Here is a 13,258-nt window from a genome sequence, read left to right on the forward strand (position 1 = left end):
CAGGATCGGACGCCCTCCAAAGTACCGCAAGAGTCCACCGGGAGATTACCAGAGTGAGTGTGCCGGGTCCTCTGTTCCGTGCCCTCTGCCAAGTGGAGTTAGCCAGGCAGTGCTCTGTGGCTGGAGGGACGAGACACCAGGGGGCTGGAGTGGGGGAAGCTGGAAGGGAGGGTGCCTCTTGGTTGGCGAATCTTTCAAGGCACAGAGCAGTAGCAAGAGAGCAGAATGGGGCCTTGAGAGACCATGGCTTCCAGCCACATGACTTTGCTGGGAGTCTTTGGAAAAGGCAGAGAGCCCCTTGGGGGGGGGGGGTCCTCTGATTCTCCACTGTGAGGCTGGTTCTGCTGGTGTGTGATTTTAGGCTTCCTGGGGAGACTCTGGCTGTCAACTTCTAGATGAGTGTCAACTTCTGCAAGTCACTTAATATTACTGAGTGAGCTTCAGTTTCCTCCCTTAAGGACACGGATAAAAATCCTGCCTCCCAAGAGCCGATGGCTGTGGCAACCATGGTCACTAGTGCCGTTGACTGAGGCGGGTGGAGATGGGAGCTTTACATGTGCCCACCCTAACCCACACCCTCCCATGGTGTGTCCAAGAGAGAAAACCCGTCAGGTTCCAAAATCATCAACCGTGTGTGGGGACCGACCTGGGGATTCAAATGTGAACTTGACCTTCTGCCGCATGTAAAGCACTGAGCCCAAATGTCACTTCACTTCCCAGCCTCCCCTCCCCCATTTGCACGGGATTCCATAAGAAAATACCATAGGTGGGGGTCCCCTAAACAACAGGCATTCACTTCCCATGGTTCTGAAGATGGAGGCTTTGCACTGTTGGGACAATACACCTGGCTAAAAGTAGCCAATGAAACCAGCCAGCCAGTCCGCTTATCTGCAGAGAGTTAGAAACAGCTAATAATAGTGATGCCGTTTTGTGAGTCTTAAGGACAGCCCCTCACAACGGCAACAATACAGTGCTGAAGTGATTTTATAAGACTTAATTAAAATTTACTGTAACTTGTTCTGAGCTTAATGAAACGTGAAAAAGTTAATAAATCTCATGGAAAAAAAAAATCGCATGGGAGGAGAGGGTTTATTTCAGGCTTACAGTTAAAGCGTCATTACAGCGAGGAAAGGATGGTAGAGCAGAGGCCGGGCAGCAAGTCTGGCCACAGAAGCTGGCAGAAAACACCCACAAGAGCGAATTCAGGGCTGGAGCGATTGCCCAGTGGTTAAAGGTGTTTGCTTGCAGAGCATGTTGATCCAGGGTCAGTTTGCCAGTACTCACATAAAGCCAAGTGCACAAAGAGTTCTCTTGTTGCCCTGGTACACCCATTCATTCATATTCTTTCTCTCTAGTAAATAAATAAGTAAACAGATTTTTTTTGTTTTTTTGAAAAAGGAGTGAGTTCAGCTCACCTCTCTGGCAGGAAGTGGTGTCTGTGAGCTGAGCTGTCTAACACTGGCCAGTTGGACTAATAAACCTCAAGGTCCACCCCCAGTGACACACCTTCTTCAGCAAGCCTCCACCTTCCAAATTGCTACCAGCTGGAGACCAAGTACTCAAAACACAGGAGAAGGTGGCTCAGTGGTTAAAGGTTCCCTTGTAAAACACATGAGTGGATGAGGGACATGTCATTCAAGCCACCCCAGAGGTGACAGGAAAACTCCTGTCTCCTCAGGTCTCTCCCTGGCTTGTAGACAGCTAGCTGCCTCCTTGCTGGTCATCGCACTTGGTCTGTCTTGTGTGTGAGCCATGGTCTCACTGTGTGTCCATACTCCTGAGCCCGGAGTCATCATTAGTCAGAGGCACATGACAGTGCTCACCTCATGCTGTGGTGGGAGGCTGAGGCAAGCCACGTACAGTACTCCCCACGGTTAACCACCACAGGTGGTGTTAGCCTGAATCTCATGCCTAAAGGGCTTTATCTCACGGCTGCTTCATACCATTGCCCCTTGGTGAAAACACAAGATGCCTCCTTTAGTCTCAGGCTTGTGTGACCAGGGCCTTGGCTGGCTTCTAAGCCTTTCTAGGAAGGCATCCTAGAATCAAGACTATAGTGGGCTCCTTTTCTGCCCACCATAGTGTACCATGTCAGCTCCTAGTGCAGAACCACATTTGACCACCAGAGGGCGACGCTGCACGGACTGTGAAGAATTCTTAGGAAGTCACACCCCCAGGCACTTCAGGGAAAGAGCAGGGCCAGAGCTTCCCTGTTGTATGGACTGGGATCTCACCTAGCCCAACACTAGGACCCCTGGCGTGGTGGCACATGTCTTTAATCCCAGCACTGGGGAGGCAGAGGTAGGAGAATTGCCGTGAGTTTGAGGCCAGAGTACATAGTGAATTCCAGGTCAGCCTGAGCTAGAGTGAGACCCTGCCTCAAAACACCAAAAAAGAAGAAAGGACAGTGGTCACTGCTAACCGTTCTGAAGGAGACTCCTTGAATCCACTGCAGAGGCCTTGTCCATATAGGCTGAGGGCATGCGAGTGACCAGTCCATGGAGAAGGGACCTTTGGGCGGTTAGGATTTGTGTTTACTGTCTCATTCCCAGGAGTTTTGCTCTTTGAAAGAGCCATCGGCCATTTCTTATCTGTGGCCAGACAGTTAGGTAACACCTGTGAGAACCTGGCTTTGCTCTGGGGAGAAAGACAAGAGGGACACTCCCAACATCTTAGTGTTGTCCCCCAAGCCTGCCCCTGGACATAAAGGGAACCAAATCCATGGTTTCAAGAAGGGAGAGCTTGGATGGACAAGAGGCCCAAGTGTGGCCGGGTGGGGGAAATGCCAGTGGATTGAGGGGAGAACCAGGCACAGCCATTGAGCCACAGGAGGAGCTGGTCAGTGGTCATGGGGAACAAGGGGTCTCTCAGTGATGCCTAGGGGCCATTTGTGTGGACTGAGGGGTCTATAGAGTGGTCAGAGGGACTAGTGACAGAATCCCCAAGGCCTGGGAGTATGTAAAGAAGCCAAGACACTGAGGCTCAGGAGGGAGAGATGGCCGGGTGCTCCGTGGGGTGCTACGGGAAGGGTATGCCAGAGGTGCAGCTGCGGTCAACATGCAGAATTAGCACCAAGCAAGGCAGCCAGAGCAGCTCCCTAAACCACGGGCCTAGGCAGAGCAAGACAAGCTGCTTGAAGTTGCTGAAATGGGTGGAGTCCAAGGGCCAAGTGCCAGGCCTGCCAAAGAGGAAGCCAAACAGAGTGGCACCAGTCACCTGACCCATGGAGCCAGTGATTTCTAAGCGAATCAAGAAGCAAGTGACAGACAGCCTAGGTTTGGGGAGCCTGTCGTGGCTCATCCTGTAGGACCAGAATCACTCTGGCTCTGAGAGAGTTGGTCAGGGTCCACAAGGACTTAGGAACAAAGGGCACACACAACTCACCTGTGATGTCAGGGATAAGCTTGTTTGGATGTAGAGGAGCGCTTGACTTTGATGCCGGACTCAGCAGCATCAAGAGAGCATCCTTGCAGGGCCCCGGGGTGCTGCAGAGCCTCCGAGAGGTGGGCTGGGGTCATTCCCAACAGCGGGCCTGAGAGCAAGCAGCCCGCTTGACCCCCTAGGCGTGGACTCAGGAAACACGGGTGCCTGGCGTGGCTCTGCAGGCTCTTGGAAGGGGCCCCGGTCCTGTCCGCCTTCGCCAGCCAGCATCCCGTGTGGCACTGGTGTGAGCCGCCCCCCCGTGCTGGCCCACCAGCCTCTCCCTGCGCCTTGCAGGCCTCCCGCCTCACGTCGTGCACCAGTCCCTCTTCATGTCCGCCTTGACCACCCACCCTGACCGCTCACTGTCCATGTGCTGGGAACAACACTGCAAGCTCCTGCCAGGAGTGGCGGGCATCTCGGCCTCCACAGTGTCCAAGTGGACTATCGAGGAGGTAAGTAAGGTCTCTTCAGTCTCCTTTTGCTCATCCTCGTGCCTTGTGTCTCCTCACCACACCCTACGAGAGGACTCAAACAAAGCCCTGGCCAGGCCGGTATAACTCCTGACGGCACTCCATGCTCAGACCTCCTGCCCATAGGCCCCTCAAGCGCCCAGTAGGGCTAACCAAGACACTGTCATGTAAGGCTCTCATGGCAGATCGAGGGGGCTGAGCCCTCAGCCTAGCTGGGAATGCACCAGGAAAGATGGGTTTGAGGCCTGGGCCTCTGGAGCAAAAGGGCTACCGCTCACACAGCCACCATACAAAAGTCATGAGAAGGCCAGGCGTGGTGGCGCACACCTTTAATCCCAGCACTCAGGAGGCAGAGGTAGGAGGATCACCGTGAGTTCGAGGGCACCCTGAGACTACATAGTTAATTCCAGGTCAGCCTGGGCCAGAGTGAAACCCTTCCTCAAAAAAAAAAAAAAAAAAAAAAAAAAAAAAAAAAAACAAAAAAACATGAGAAGAATCCTCTGAGGCTAGTGAGAAAAGTCAGTGTTGGCACTGCCCAGAAAGCAGCAAGGCCACACGGGCCAGCCCCTCCCCTGTTCTCCTAAGCCCATCCCCCGGTCAGCTACCTCCTTTGCTTTTCAAGGTCTTCGGCTTCGTGCAGACCCTGACAGGCTGTGAGGACCAAGCCCGCCTCTTCAGAGATGAGGTAAGGTGCGAGTGCAGAGCGAGGGACAGAGGCAAGGTCACCATGTCACTGGGGTGGCAGGAAGCAGGTGCCTCAATAGCACTCGTGCAGACAGAGAAGAGTCTGTTGTCCTCTGGGCAAAACCAGCCATAGCAGCGGCGCCATGTGGGGACTGGGAGGATTCCAGTGCAGACTGCGGCCCAGCACGGGGACGCTGCTCTGATTGTCCTCAGGAAGGAAAGCGCATCCTGGAGAAAAGATTCCGTTCGGCCCTCTGCTTGCTGCCCAGTCTTGTTTGTAAAATGTAGCTTGGCCGATGATGGTCAGTGAGCTGAAGCGCTTTTGGGCTCCGGGGCCTGGGGAGAGGACCAGAAAGGAAACTCGGGGCTTCACACAGGCTAAGCTGGTGCTCCACCACTAAGCTTCATCCCTGGCCCGAAGCATCCTTTAAAGTGGATGCACTACAAGGGATGCTAACACTGAAACCAAGACCCGAGAGCTTAGAAGCAGTGAGTAAAAAGAATGGCAGCTTTAGGGCTGGAGAGATGGCTTAGTGGTTAAGGCGCATGTCTGCAAAGCCTAAGGACCCAGGTTCGATTTCTCCAGGTCCCAGCTAAGCCACATGCACATGGTGGCACATGTGTCTGGAGTTTGTTTGCACTGGCTAGAAGCTCTGGTGCCCCCCCCCTCTCTCTCTCAGTCTCGAATAAATAAATAAATAAAAATAAATTTAAGGGGCTGGAGAGATGGCTTAGCGGTTAAGCGCTTGCCTGTGAAGCCTAAGGACCCTGGTTTGAGGCTTGGTTCCCCAGGACCAACATTAGCCAGATGCACAAGGGGCCGCATGCGTCTGGAGTTCGTTTGCAGTGGTTGGAGGCCCTGGCGCGCCCATTCTCTCTATATATATATCTGCCTCTTTCTCTCTCTGTCTGTTGCTCTCAAATAAATAAATAAAAATAAACAAAAAAATAAATAAATTTAAGAAAAGGAATGGCAGCCTTGGAGATAGTCTGGAGTGGCATCCTAGGTCTTCCCTACTGAGCTGTTTGTCTCTGAGTTTGCATGTCACCGTCTTTAAAATGGAGACAGAGCACGTGTGTTATGAGGACTACCTCCTTGCACGGTCCTTGTGATCACTAGAAATAAGGAGTGAGTCATTCTACCAGAATGTCTAGTATCATATCACATATGTACACACATATGTGTAGCAATATTATAGAGTTATTTACAGTGGGAGCACCGTAAATGGTAGCTCTGACTTTATGTACAATTACCCTTAAATAAAAACCTTTATTTGCCAGGCATGGTGGCACACACCTTTAATCCCAGCACTCGGGAGGCAGAGGTAGGAGGATCTCCATGAGTTCGAGGATACCCTGAAACTACATAGTTAGTTCCAGGTCAGCCTGGACCAGAGAGAGACCCTACCTCGAAAAACAATAAACAAAACCTTTATTCATGACTTTCCTAATTTGTAGAGCTTAAAACTTAAAGGGATCCTTATTTAAGGTCTCCTTCCAAAGAATATATGCATCCCTACTGAGTGTCCCCCTCCACTCAGGACAGTGTGGTCTCAGCGGACAGAGCTGCCCACTCCAGGTCACCAGTCCTGCCCGCTCTGTAAGGAGGAACAATGTCTTTGTGTAGGCCCAGAACACCTGATCCTGTGCGGTGGAGCTCCTTAACTCCTCCCCATTTGGGGGCTCCTCTTGCCTCCCATGTGGCTGATCTCATCCTCAGAGTCCTCTGACCGACCTGAAGGGCCCGGAGCTGCGGCTACTCCAAGATAGTCTGTTGTTTTGGGTTTTGTTTGTTTTGGTTTATTTTTGGTGCTGAGGATTGAACCCAGAGTCTTGAACATGCTACTCCCACTGAGCTGTGACCCACACCCCCTGGATGGTCTTTAATGGAGGTGAAATATACATGGAGTGGAGAACACTCATCTCCAGCATCCAGGGCCACAAACTGTTACTTTATTTTACTTTACTTTTTCAAGGTAGGGTCTCAGTCAGCGCAATCTGACCTGGAGCTCACTCTGTAGTCTCAGGCTGGCCTTGAACTCACAGGGATCCTCCTACCTCTATCTCCTGAGTGCTGGGATTAAAGGCGTGCGCCACCACACCTGGCAGTGCCCCAAATTTTATAAAATGTACCAGCGCTTCACTCAAAATATACTGACAGCAGGTACCCTTTGGGTCCCTTTTTTTTTGCTCAATGAAATGTTTTTTGAGTTTTTTTTTTTTTAAATATATTGCTCTTGCCACTTTCAGTTTGGATCCCTTTTATGAACATCCCACGGTTCCCTTGTAATGGACATTTGGGAACTTTTCCAAACTTCCTGGCGCCCTAGCCCACACAGCCTGTGTCTTGCTCCTTTCACCTCTCTCCTTCTGCCACCGCTGGCTTCTTTCTTCCCCAAGTGCCCTCTACATGCCATAGAAGGCGCAGTTCCTTACACATCATGAGGTTTCGCTCCCGAGACCTGAGCTGGGGACTTGTTTTCTATGTAACTCCAGTATTGTTATCATATTATCAAGTTGGGATCATCCCATACCCAGCCTGTATTCAAATTCCTCCAGTTCTCTCAGAACTTTTCTTTTTAAAGTTTGGTAGTTTTTTCAGCCAAATAAGGTCCACAAAATTGATTTTGGTTGTTATATGTTTGTCTTGTACTTTAGGACCATTCCCTCACCACTTTATTTTTATTCTTTTCTCATTAATTTTTTTTTTGGGGGGGGGTTTCGAGGTAGGGTCTCACTCTAGCTCAGGCTGACCTGGAATTCACTATGTGTATTCAGGGCAGCCTCGAACTCGTGGTGATCCTCCTACCTCTGTCTCGTGAGTGCTGGGATTCAAGGCGTGCACCACCATGCCTGGTTCTCATGACATTTTAAGTCTTTACCAGACTTCTGGATTTGTCTTGCTTTCTTGTGTGTCATGTGATTTATTCTCTAATCCTTTACAATTCCTGTGGACCCTGTAAGCTGGAAATCAGATCCAAAGGCTTGGTTAGATTCAGGTCTCTCCCTCTTACTTCTCTCTCTCCTCTGGGTTTTTTGGCAGGAATAGGTCAGAAGTAATATGTTGTGCCTTACACAGTATCCCTCAGGATGTACACAGAGCCACTCAGTCCTGCCATTAACAACACTAAGGATGCCCAATGCATTCACAGGGAACAGCAGCATTTTCAAAATGTCTTTTGCTTGCTTTGTTTTTACTTCTGGCATTTTAAAAATGTTAAAGCCCACTCGTTGATTTGAAGGTTGTTAAACAGATTGCATAATGAGTCCAGAAAACCTTTATAAAGTAGATAACCAATGAATAAAACTGCTTAGGATGTGGGCCAGACTTGCTTCCTGGCATGTGACCCAGGACAGCCTCCCCAGTGCCCTGTGCTCAGAAGCACTCTGAACCTGGCTTAACACTCAGCTGTCACTATTTTGAAATTCTTAATGACTTTCCAACAAGGTACTCTGCACTCCCATCTTGAAATTTTTTTTAGCTTTATTTTCATCTACTTGAGAGAGAGAGAATGGGCACACCAGGACCCAGCCACTGTAAATGAGCTCCAGATGCATGCGCTACCTTGTGCATCTGGCTTATGTGGAGCCTGGGAAATCAAATCGGGGTCCCTAGCTTTGCAGGCAAATGCCTTAACCACTAAGCCATCTCTCCATCCCGCGCATTCTCATTTTGTACTTCGCCCCATAGTTAAATAGCAAGTGCTAGTTTCTGGGGAGGTTTTTTTTTGTCTACCAAAACTTCAAGGACATTGTGCAAAATACAGGTGCTGAAACTGAGACTATTCAGTAGAAAGAGAAAGTGCCTGTATATGACATGGGGAACCAGTGGCTGTCTCTCTTTCCTTCTCCATCCCCATTGCTGTCTTCCTTTTCTCCTTTTTTCCTCCCTTCTCCTTGTCTGTCCTCTTCCTCCTCCCTCCTTCTTTCCTCCCCACATATGACATGTCCTCTCTCCCCTTCCCACACCCCGTGCATACCCACACCATCCATCCTCCTCCCCATGACCCTTTCCTCCTTCTCCGCTGTCCACCTCCCTCTCCTGACCCCTCAGATGATTGACGGCGAGGCCTTCCTTTTGCTGACACAGGCGGACATTGTGAAGATCATGAGCGTCAAGCTGGGCCCAGCCTTGAAGATCTATAACGCTATTCTCATGTTCAGAACTGCCGATGACACCTTAAAGTGACTGGTCTGTGCGGGCTCTCCTCCAGCCCCTGCTGGGCTGCTCTCTCCAGATGCCATGTCCTTTCCAACTTGAGTTCCTCATATCCCCACCCGTACCCTCACCCTCGTTACCTGATTAGGGCTGGTCTGTCCCAGAAGGTGCACGGGAGCAGAGGGGCCTGGAAAAGGGGGGGAGCTCCTGGCCCCCAGTGCTGGAGTTCATTTGCCTTCGGGTGCCCCAGTGGAATTGTGACGGGGCAGGTGCCGGGCAGGGCAGTCCCGCAGCTCCAGCTCACTTGCTCATCAGCAAAGGGTTTTTGTCTTAGTAGTGAGGAGGAGTCTCATACCCTGCACTGTGAGACCCCTGTCCTTCTTGACATCTCATGTCCTTATCTCTCCTGAGACCCTGTCCTCCTACCCAGAAGTAACTGTGGCCCTGCCACACACATTTGCCCTTAAAACACCTCCTCCCTTTCTACTTCTGATTGTGTCCACCTCCCCGCTCCCCCTCCCCCAGCTCCGCAGTCTGGTTCCTGGCAGCCTCAGCTGTGGTCCAGCCAGACGTCATGGCTCTTTCCTCTTACATGTGTGAGTCTCAGAAACTTGGGAGCTTCCGGCTGCCTTTCTCCCGTTTGCCCAAGGCTATTCAGAGCCCAGCTTGAACGTGTCCAGCTTGGGACCGCTTGCCAACGACGCAGCCCACGCTGGGGCCCAGCTCCAGCAGAGGGAGCCTGGTTTACAACTGGTGGACGCCGAGGTTCACTGAGATTCCCTGTGTTAGGTCTGGGGAGGAGGAAGTGTGGTCTGGTAGGTAGCCCAGGCCAGAATGTCAAGACAATCTAGGCGTGTGTTGGATGCTCTGGGGGCTCCGCTCCAGCAGGTATGGTAGCAGCAAGCGCTGAGACAGCCTCTCTCTGTAGCTGTGGATTTCAGCCAAGGTCACTGCCCGTGGGTGACGGCCCCCTGCCAGCCAGGTCTCCTGTCCAGGAGAATGGAGCACTGTCTAGCCCACACCCATGATACCACATCCACGTTGTCCCTTAAACACTTGCCATTGGCCCTTGAGGAGCCTTACAAAGTCCACTTACGGGTGGGCGTTGAGCAGACTCACTCTTCTGCCCTTGACTTCTCTGATCTTGTACACACTTCTTGCCTCTCTCTTATCTGCTTGCATTGCCAGCTGGGTTCCTGTTGCCTTTTTGGAACTTGGACTTCTCTACACACACTGGGGTTCAGCCTGCACTCCTGTCACTGCCAACCCTGCCTCCCAGCCTGTGTGGGGAGCACCAGAGCCCAGCGGGAGCTGCCCCAGGAGTGCTGAGCTCCCAGTGCTGAAGTGGGTCTGCGGGACGTGGAGCTGGGGTCCCTCCTCAGACTCCCCATCAGTCACGTGGTGTGTGTGTGTGTGTGTGTGTGTGTGTGTGTGTGTGTGTGTGTCCCTCAGCAGCGTCGGGGTGTAGATGTGATGTGTAGTGTTGTGAATATGTAAGGGCTATTGTTAAAATACAAAGCTTTACTATTTTTTTTCCCCCCTCTGAAGTGGGAACCCAAAGCTCTGTAGATTTCCTACCACAGTCCTACTGGGGCCACGCCCCTTCCCTAGACCAGACAGCTTTTGGGGGACAGCCATTCAGCCTCCATCAGTCTTACACTGCCAGCCTCAGGTTCCCTTTCCCCTCCGCCTCAGAGGTGACTCGGCAAAGCCTTCCTGAGAGGACATGGGACAAAGCTGGGAGGGGCAGGGGGACTGGACTGAGAGGTGACATCACCGCTCCTTGGCTAGGAGTAAAGGGGACCCTGTCTACATTCTTCCATCTTGGCCATCTGAGTGGCGGTGGAGCCCATTGGCTGCTTGGCTGCAGTGCGCCCTGGAGCTCACTGATTATTCTGAGAAGGCAGCAAGTGCTCACAGCTGACTGTCTGGGGCCACACAGCTCCAGGGAGAGGGGCAGGGAAGCCCAAGAAGGCTGGGGCGGCCTTTTGCGAAGGTCAGCCAGTGATGCTTGCAAGCCTGCCGGAACTGCCAGGGAGGCCAAAGGCCTTGGAAGCCTCAGCACTTGGTCCAAGAACATGAGACTTTTCAGAAAGAAACAAAATCATCAAGAAGTCAAAAGAAGCCGGGCGTGGTGGCGCACGCCTTTAATCCCAGCACTTGGGAGGCAGAGGTAGGAGGATCGCTGAGAGTTCGAGGCCACCTTGAGACTACATAGTGAATTCCAGGTCAGCCTGGACCAGAGTGAGACGCTACCTCTTAAAAAAAAAGTCAAAAAGAAACCTACCTTCTGACCATCCCGCCGCCTCTTCACCCCACTGTGTCCCCAAGCGAGATCACCGCACCTTGACCTGGGGGCACAGGAGGGAGGGAGTGGGCAGCTATCCCTGGCACCCTGGCCTTGTTGTCTAGCAACAGGCACCACTTACACTTTGTCCCCAGCGGCTGCCCAGCCCCTGCCCAGCTTTGGCCAAGGACAGGGATGACCTTTCTGTTTAACTTCTAAGGCAGAGAGGATGATCCCACAGCTTGAAAATAAACGAAGCCTGTTTGCACTTTCATTCATACGCACTTTGGTGAAATTGCATTTTGTACGTGTGTACGTGTGTGTGTGTGTGTGTGTGTGTGTGTGTGTGTGTGTGTGTACATATGCATGTACATACACTCCTGTGTTCTTTAATTGAGAATCTTCTGGTTCAAACTGAAGTGACTCATGAGGGAGGAAACATTACAAACAAAACACAGTGTGGTTCATTGGTGTATTAAAACAACATAAATAAAGTTAAACAGTTGGATATTATGCATCCAGTCTGTTTCTCTTTTTATGGTGCTGTGCCCAGAACCCACAGAAACACCAGCGTTGCCATTTCTGAGGAGACCAATGCATTCTCCCTGCAGTTTGGTAGAGGTTCTAGAGACTGGTTTTTACAGAGCTTTAAAATATAAGAAACGGGCTGGGCGTGGTGGCACAGGCCTTTAATCCCAGCACTTGGGTGGGAGGCAGAGGTAGGAGGGTCACCGTGAATTCAAGGCCACCCTGAGACTACATAGTGAATTAGTGAGACCCTACCTCTAAAAACTAAAAAAAAAAAAAAAAAAAAAGATAAGAAACAGGCCCTACAAAGATTGCTCAGTGGTTAAAGCTCTTACTTGAAAAGCTTGCCTGCTGGGGTTCGATTCCCCAGGATCCACGTAAAGCCAGATGCATAAAGCAGATCACGTATCTGGAGTTGGTTTACAGTGGCTGGCAGCCCTGATGCACCCATTCTCTCTCTGTCTCTCTCTATCTCTCTGCCTCTTTTTCTCTCTCACTCTTAAATAAGTAGATAAAATACTTAAAAGGAGAGGGCGAGGTGTAGTGGCACATGATTTAATCTCAGCACTCAGGAGGCAGAGATAGGAGGGAGGATCACCATGAGTTCAAGGCCACCCTGAGACTACATAATGACCTCCAGGTCAGCCTGGACTAGAGTGAAGCCCCACCCTGAAAAACACCAAAAGAGAGAGAGAGAGAGAGAAAGAGAGTGATCCAAACTCTTGACAAAAGGGAGCTGGCTATAACGTCCCACAGCCCACCCACAGGTACAGGTATGCATCTCCTCCAGCAAGGCTCCGCCTCCCAAATTGCCACCAGCTGGGGGAATCAAGCAATTCAAAACACGTGAGTTTATGGAGAACAGCTGATTCAGGCCACCATACCATCTATGTCACAGTAAACGAAATCCCCGCCTCCCTGCCCCCTTCATGCGCATGACCCCGTCCACCCACATCTACCCTTCCTTCTTGCTCTCCTTTCAAGGTAGAATCCAGCCCTCCCATCTGTTGGAAGCTAACCCTCTGCCAGGTCATAGCTGTAATAAAAAGAAAATGCCTTTAATCCCAGAACTCAGGAGGCAGAGGTAGTAGGATCGCCAAGAGTTTGAGACCACCCTGAGAACACAGAGTGAATTCCAGGTCAGCCTAGACTAGAGTGAAACCCTACCTTGAAAAGAAAAAGAAAAAAAAAAAAGAAAAAAGCCAGGCATGGTGGTGCATTCCTTTAATCCCAGCACTGGGCGGTCATCATGAATTCAAGGCTAGATCTGGACTACATAGTAATTTTCAGGAGGTCAGCCTGGCATACAGCAAGACCCTATTACCCTGAAAACCAAAAAACAGGGCTGGAGAGATGGCTTAGCAGTTGAGGCGCTTGCCTGCAAAGCCTAAGGACCCAGGTTTGATCTCTCTCCAGATCCCATGTAAGCCAGATGCACAAAGGTGACATGAGCATCTGGAGTCCGATTGCAGTGGCTAAGGCCCTGGTCCACCAATCTCTCTCTTTCTCTCACCCTTTCTAAAATCAGTCAAACAAACAAACAAAAAATACAAAGAAGAGAAACATTGAAACAAAAAGGGTGTGGAGGGGCTGGAGAGATGGCTTAGTGGTTAAGGCACTTGCCTGCAAATCCAAAGGAACCAAGTTTGATTACTCAGCACCCACGTAAGACCAGATGCACAAGGTGGCACGTGCATCTAGAGTTCA

The 13,258-nt window shown here is 51.0% G+C and overlaps 1 protein-coding gene across 4 annotated transcripts in view; it reads left to right on the forward strand.

The window, feature by feature from the left end:
* The window catches only part of L3mbtl1 (L3MBTL histone methyl-lysine binding protein 1), a 40,289-nt gene extending 28,992 nt beyond the window's left edge, over positions 1-11,297 (forward strand). For 2 of the 4 annotated variants that reach the window (XM_045156941.1, XM_045156944.1), the window contains 4 exons: positions 4-53; positions 3,718-3,875; positions 4,516-4,578; positions 9,925-11,297. In XM_045156941.1, the coding sequence (XP_045012876.1) occupies positions 4-53; positions 3,718-3,875; positions 4,516-4,578; positions 9,925-10,065 (412 nt within the window). In that variant the 3' untranslated portion in view covers positions 10,066-11,297. Of the gene's footprint in view, positions 1-3; positions 54-3,717; positions 3,876-4,515; positions 4,579-8,631 lie in introns of all 4 variants that reach the window. The other 2 variants (XM_045156942.1, XM_045156943.1) reach the window with 2 other exon arrangements.
* The last annotated feature ends 1,961 nt before the right edge of the window (positions 11,298-13,258 follow it).

The sequence above is a fragment of the Jaculus jaculus genome, chromosome 8 (assembly GCF_020740685.1).
Source record: "Jaculus jaculus isolate mJacJac1 chromosome 8, mJacJac1.mat.Y.cur, whole genome shotgun sequence".
NCBI lineage: Eukaryota > Metazoa > Chordata > Mammalia > Rodentia > Dipodidae > Jaculus > Jaculus jaculus.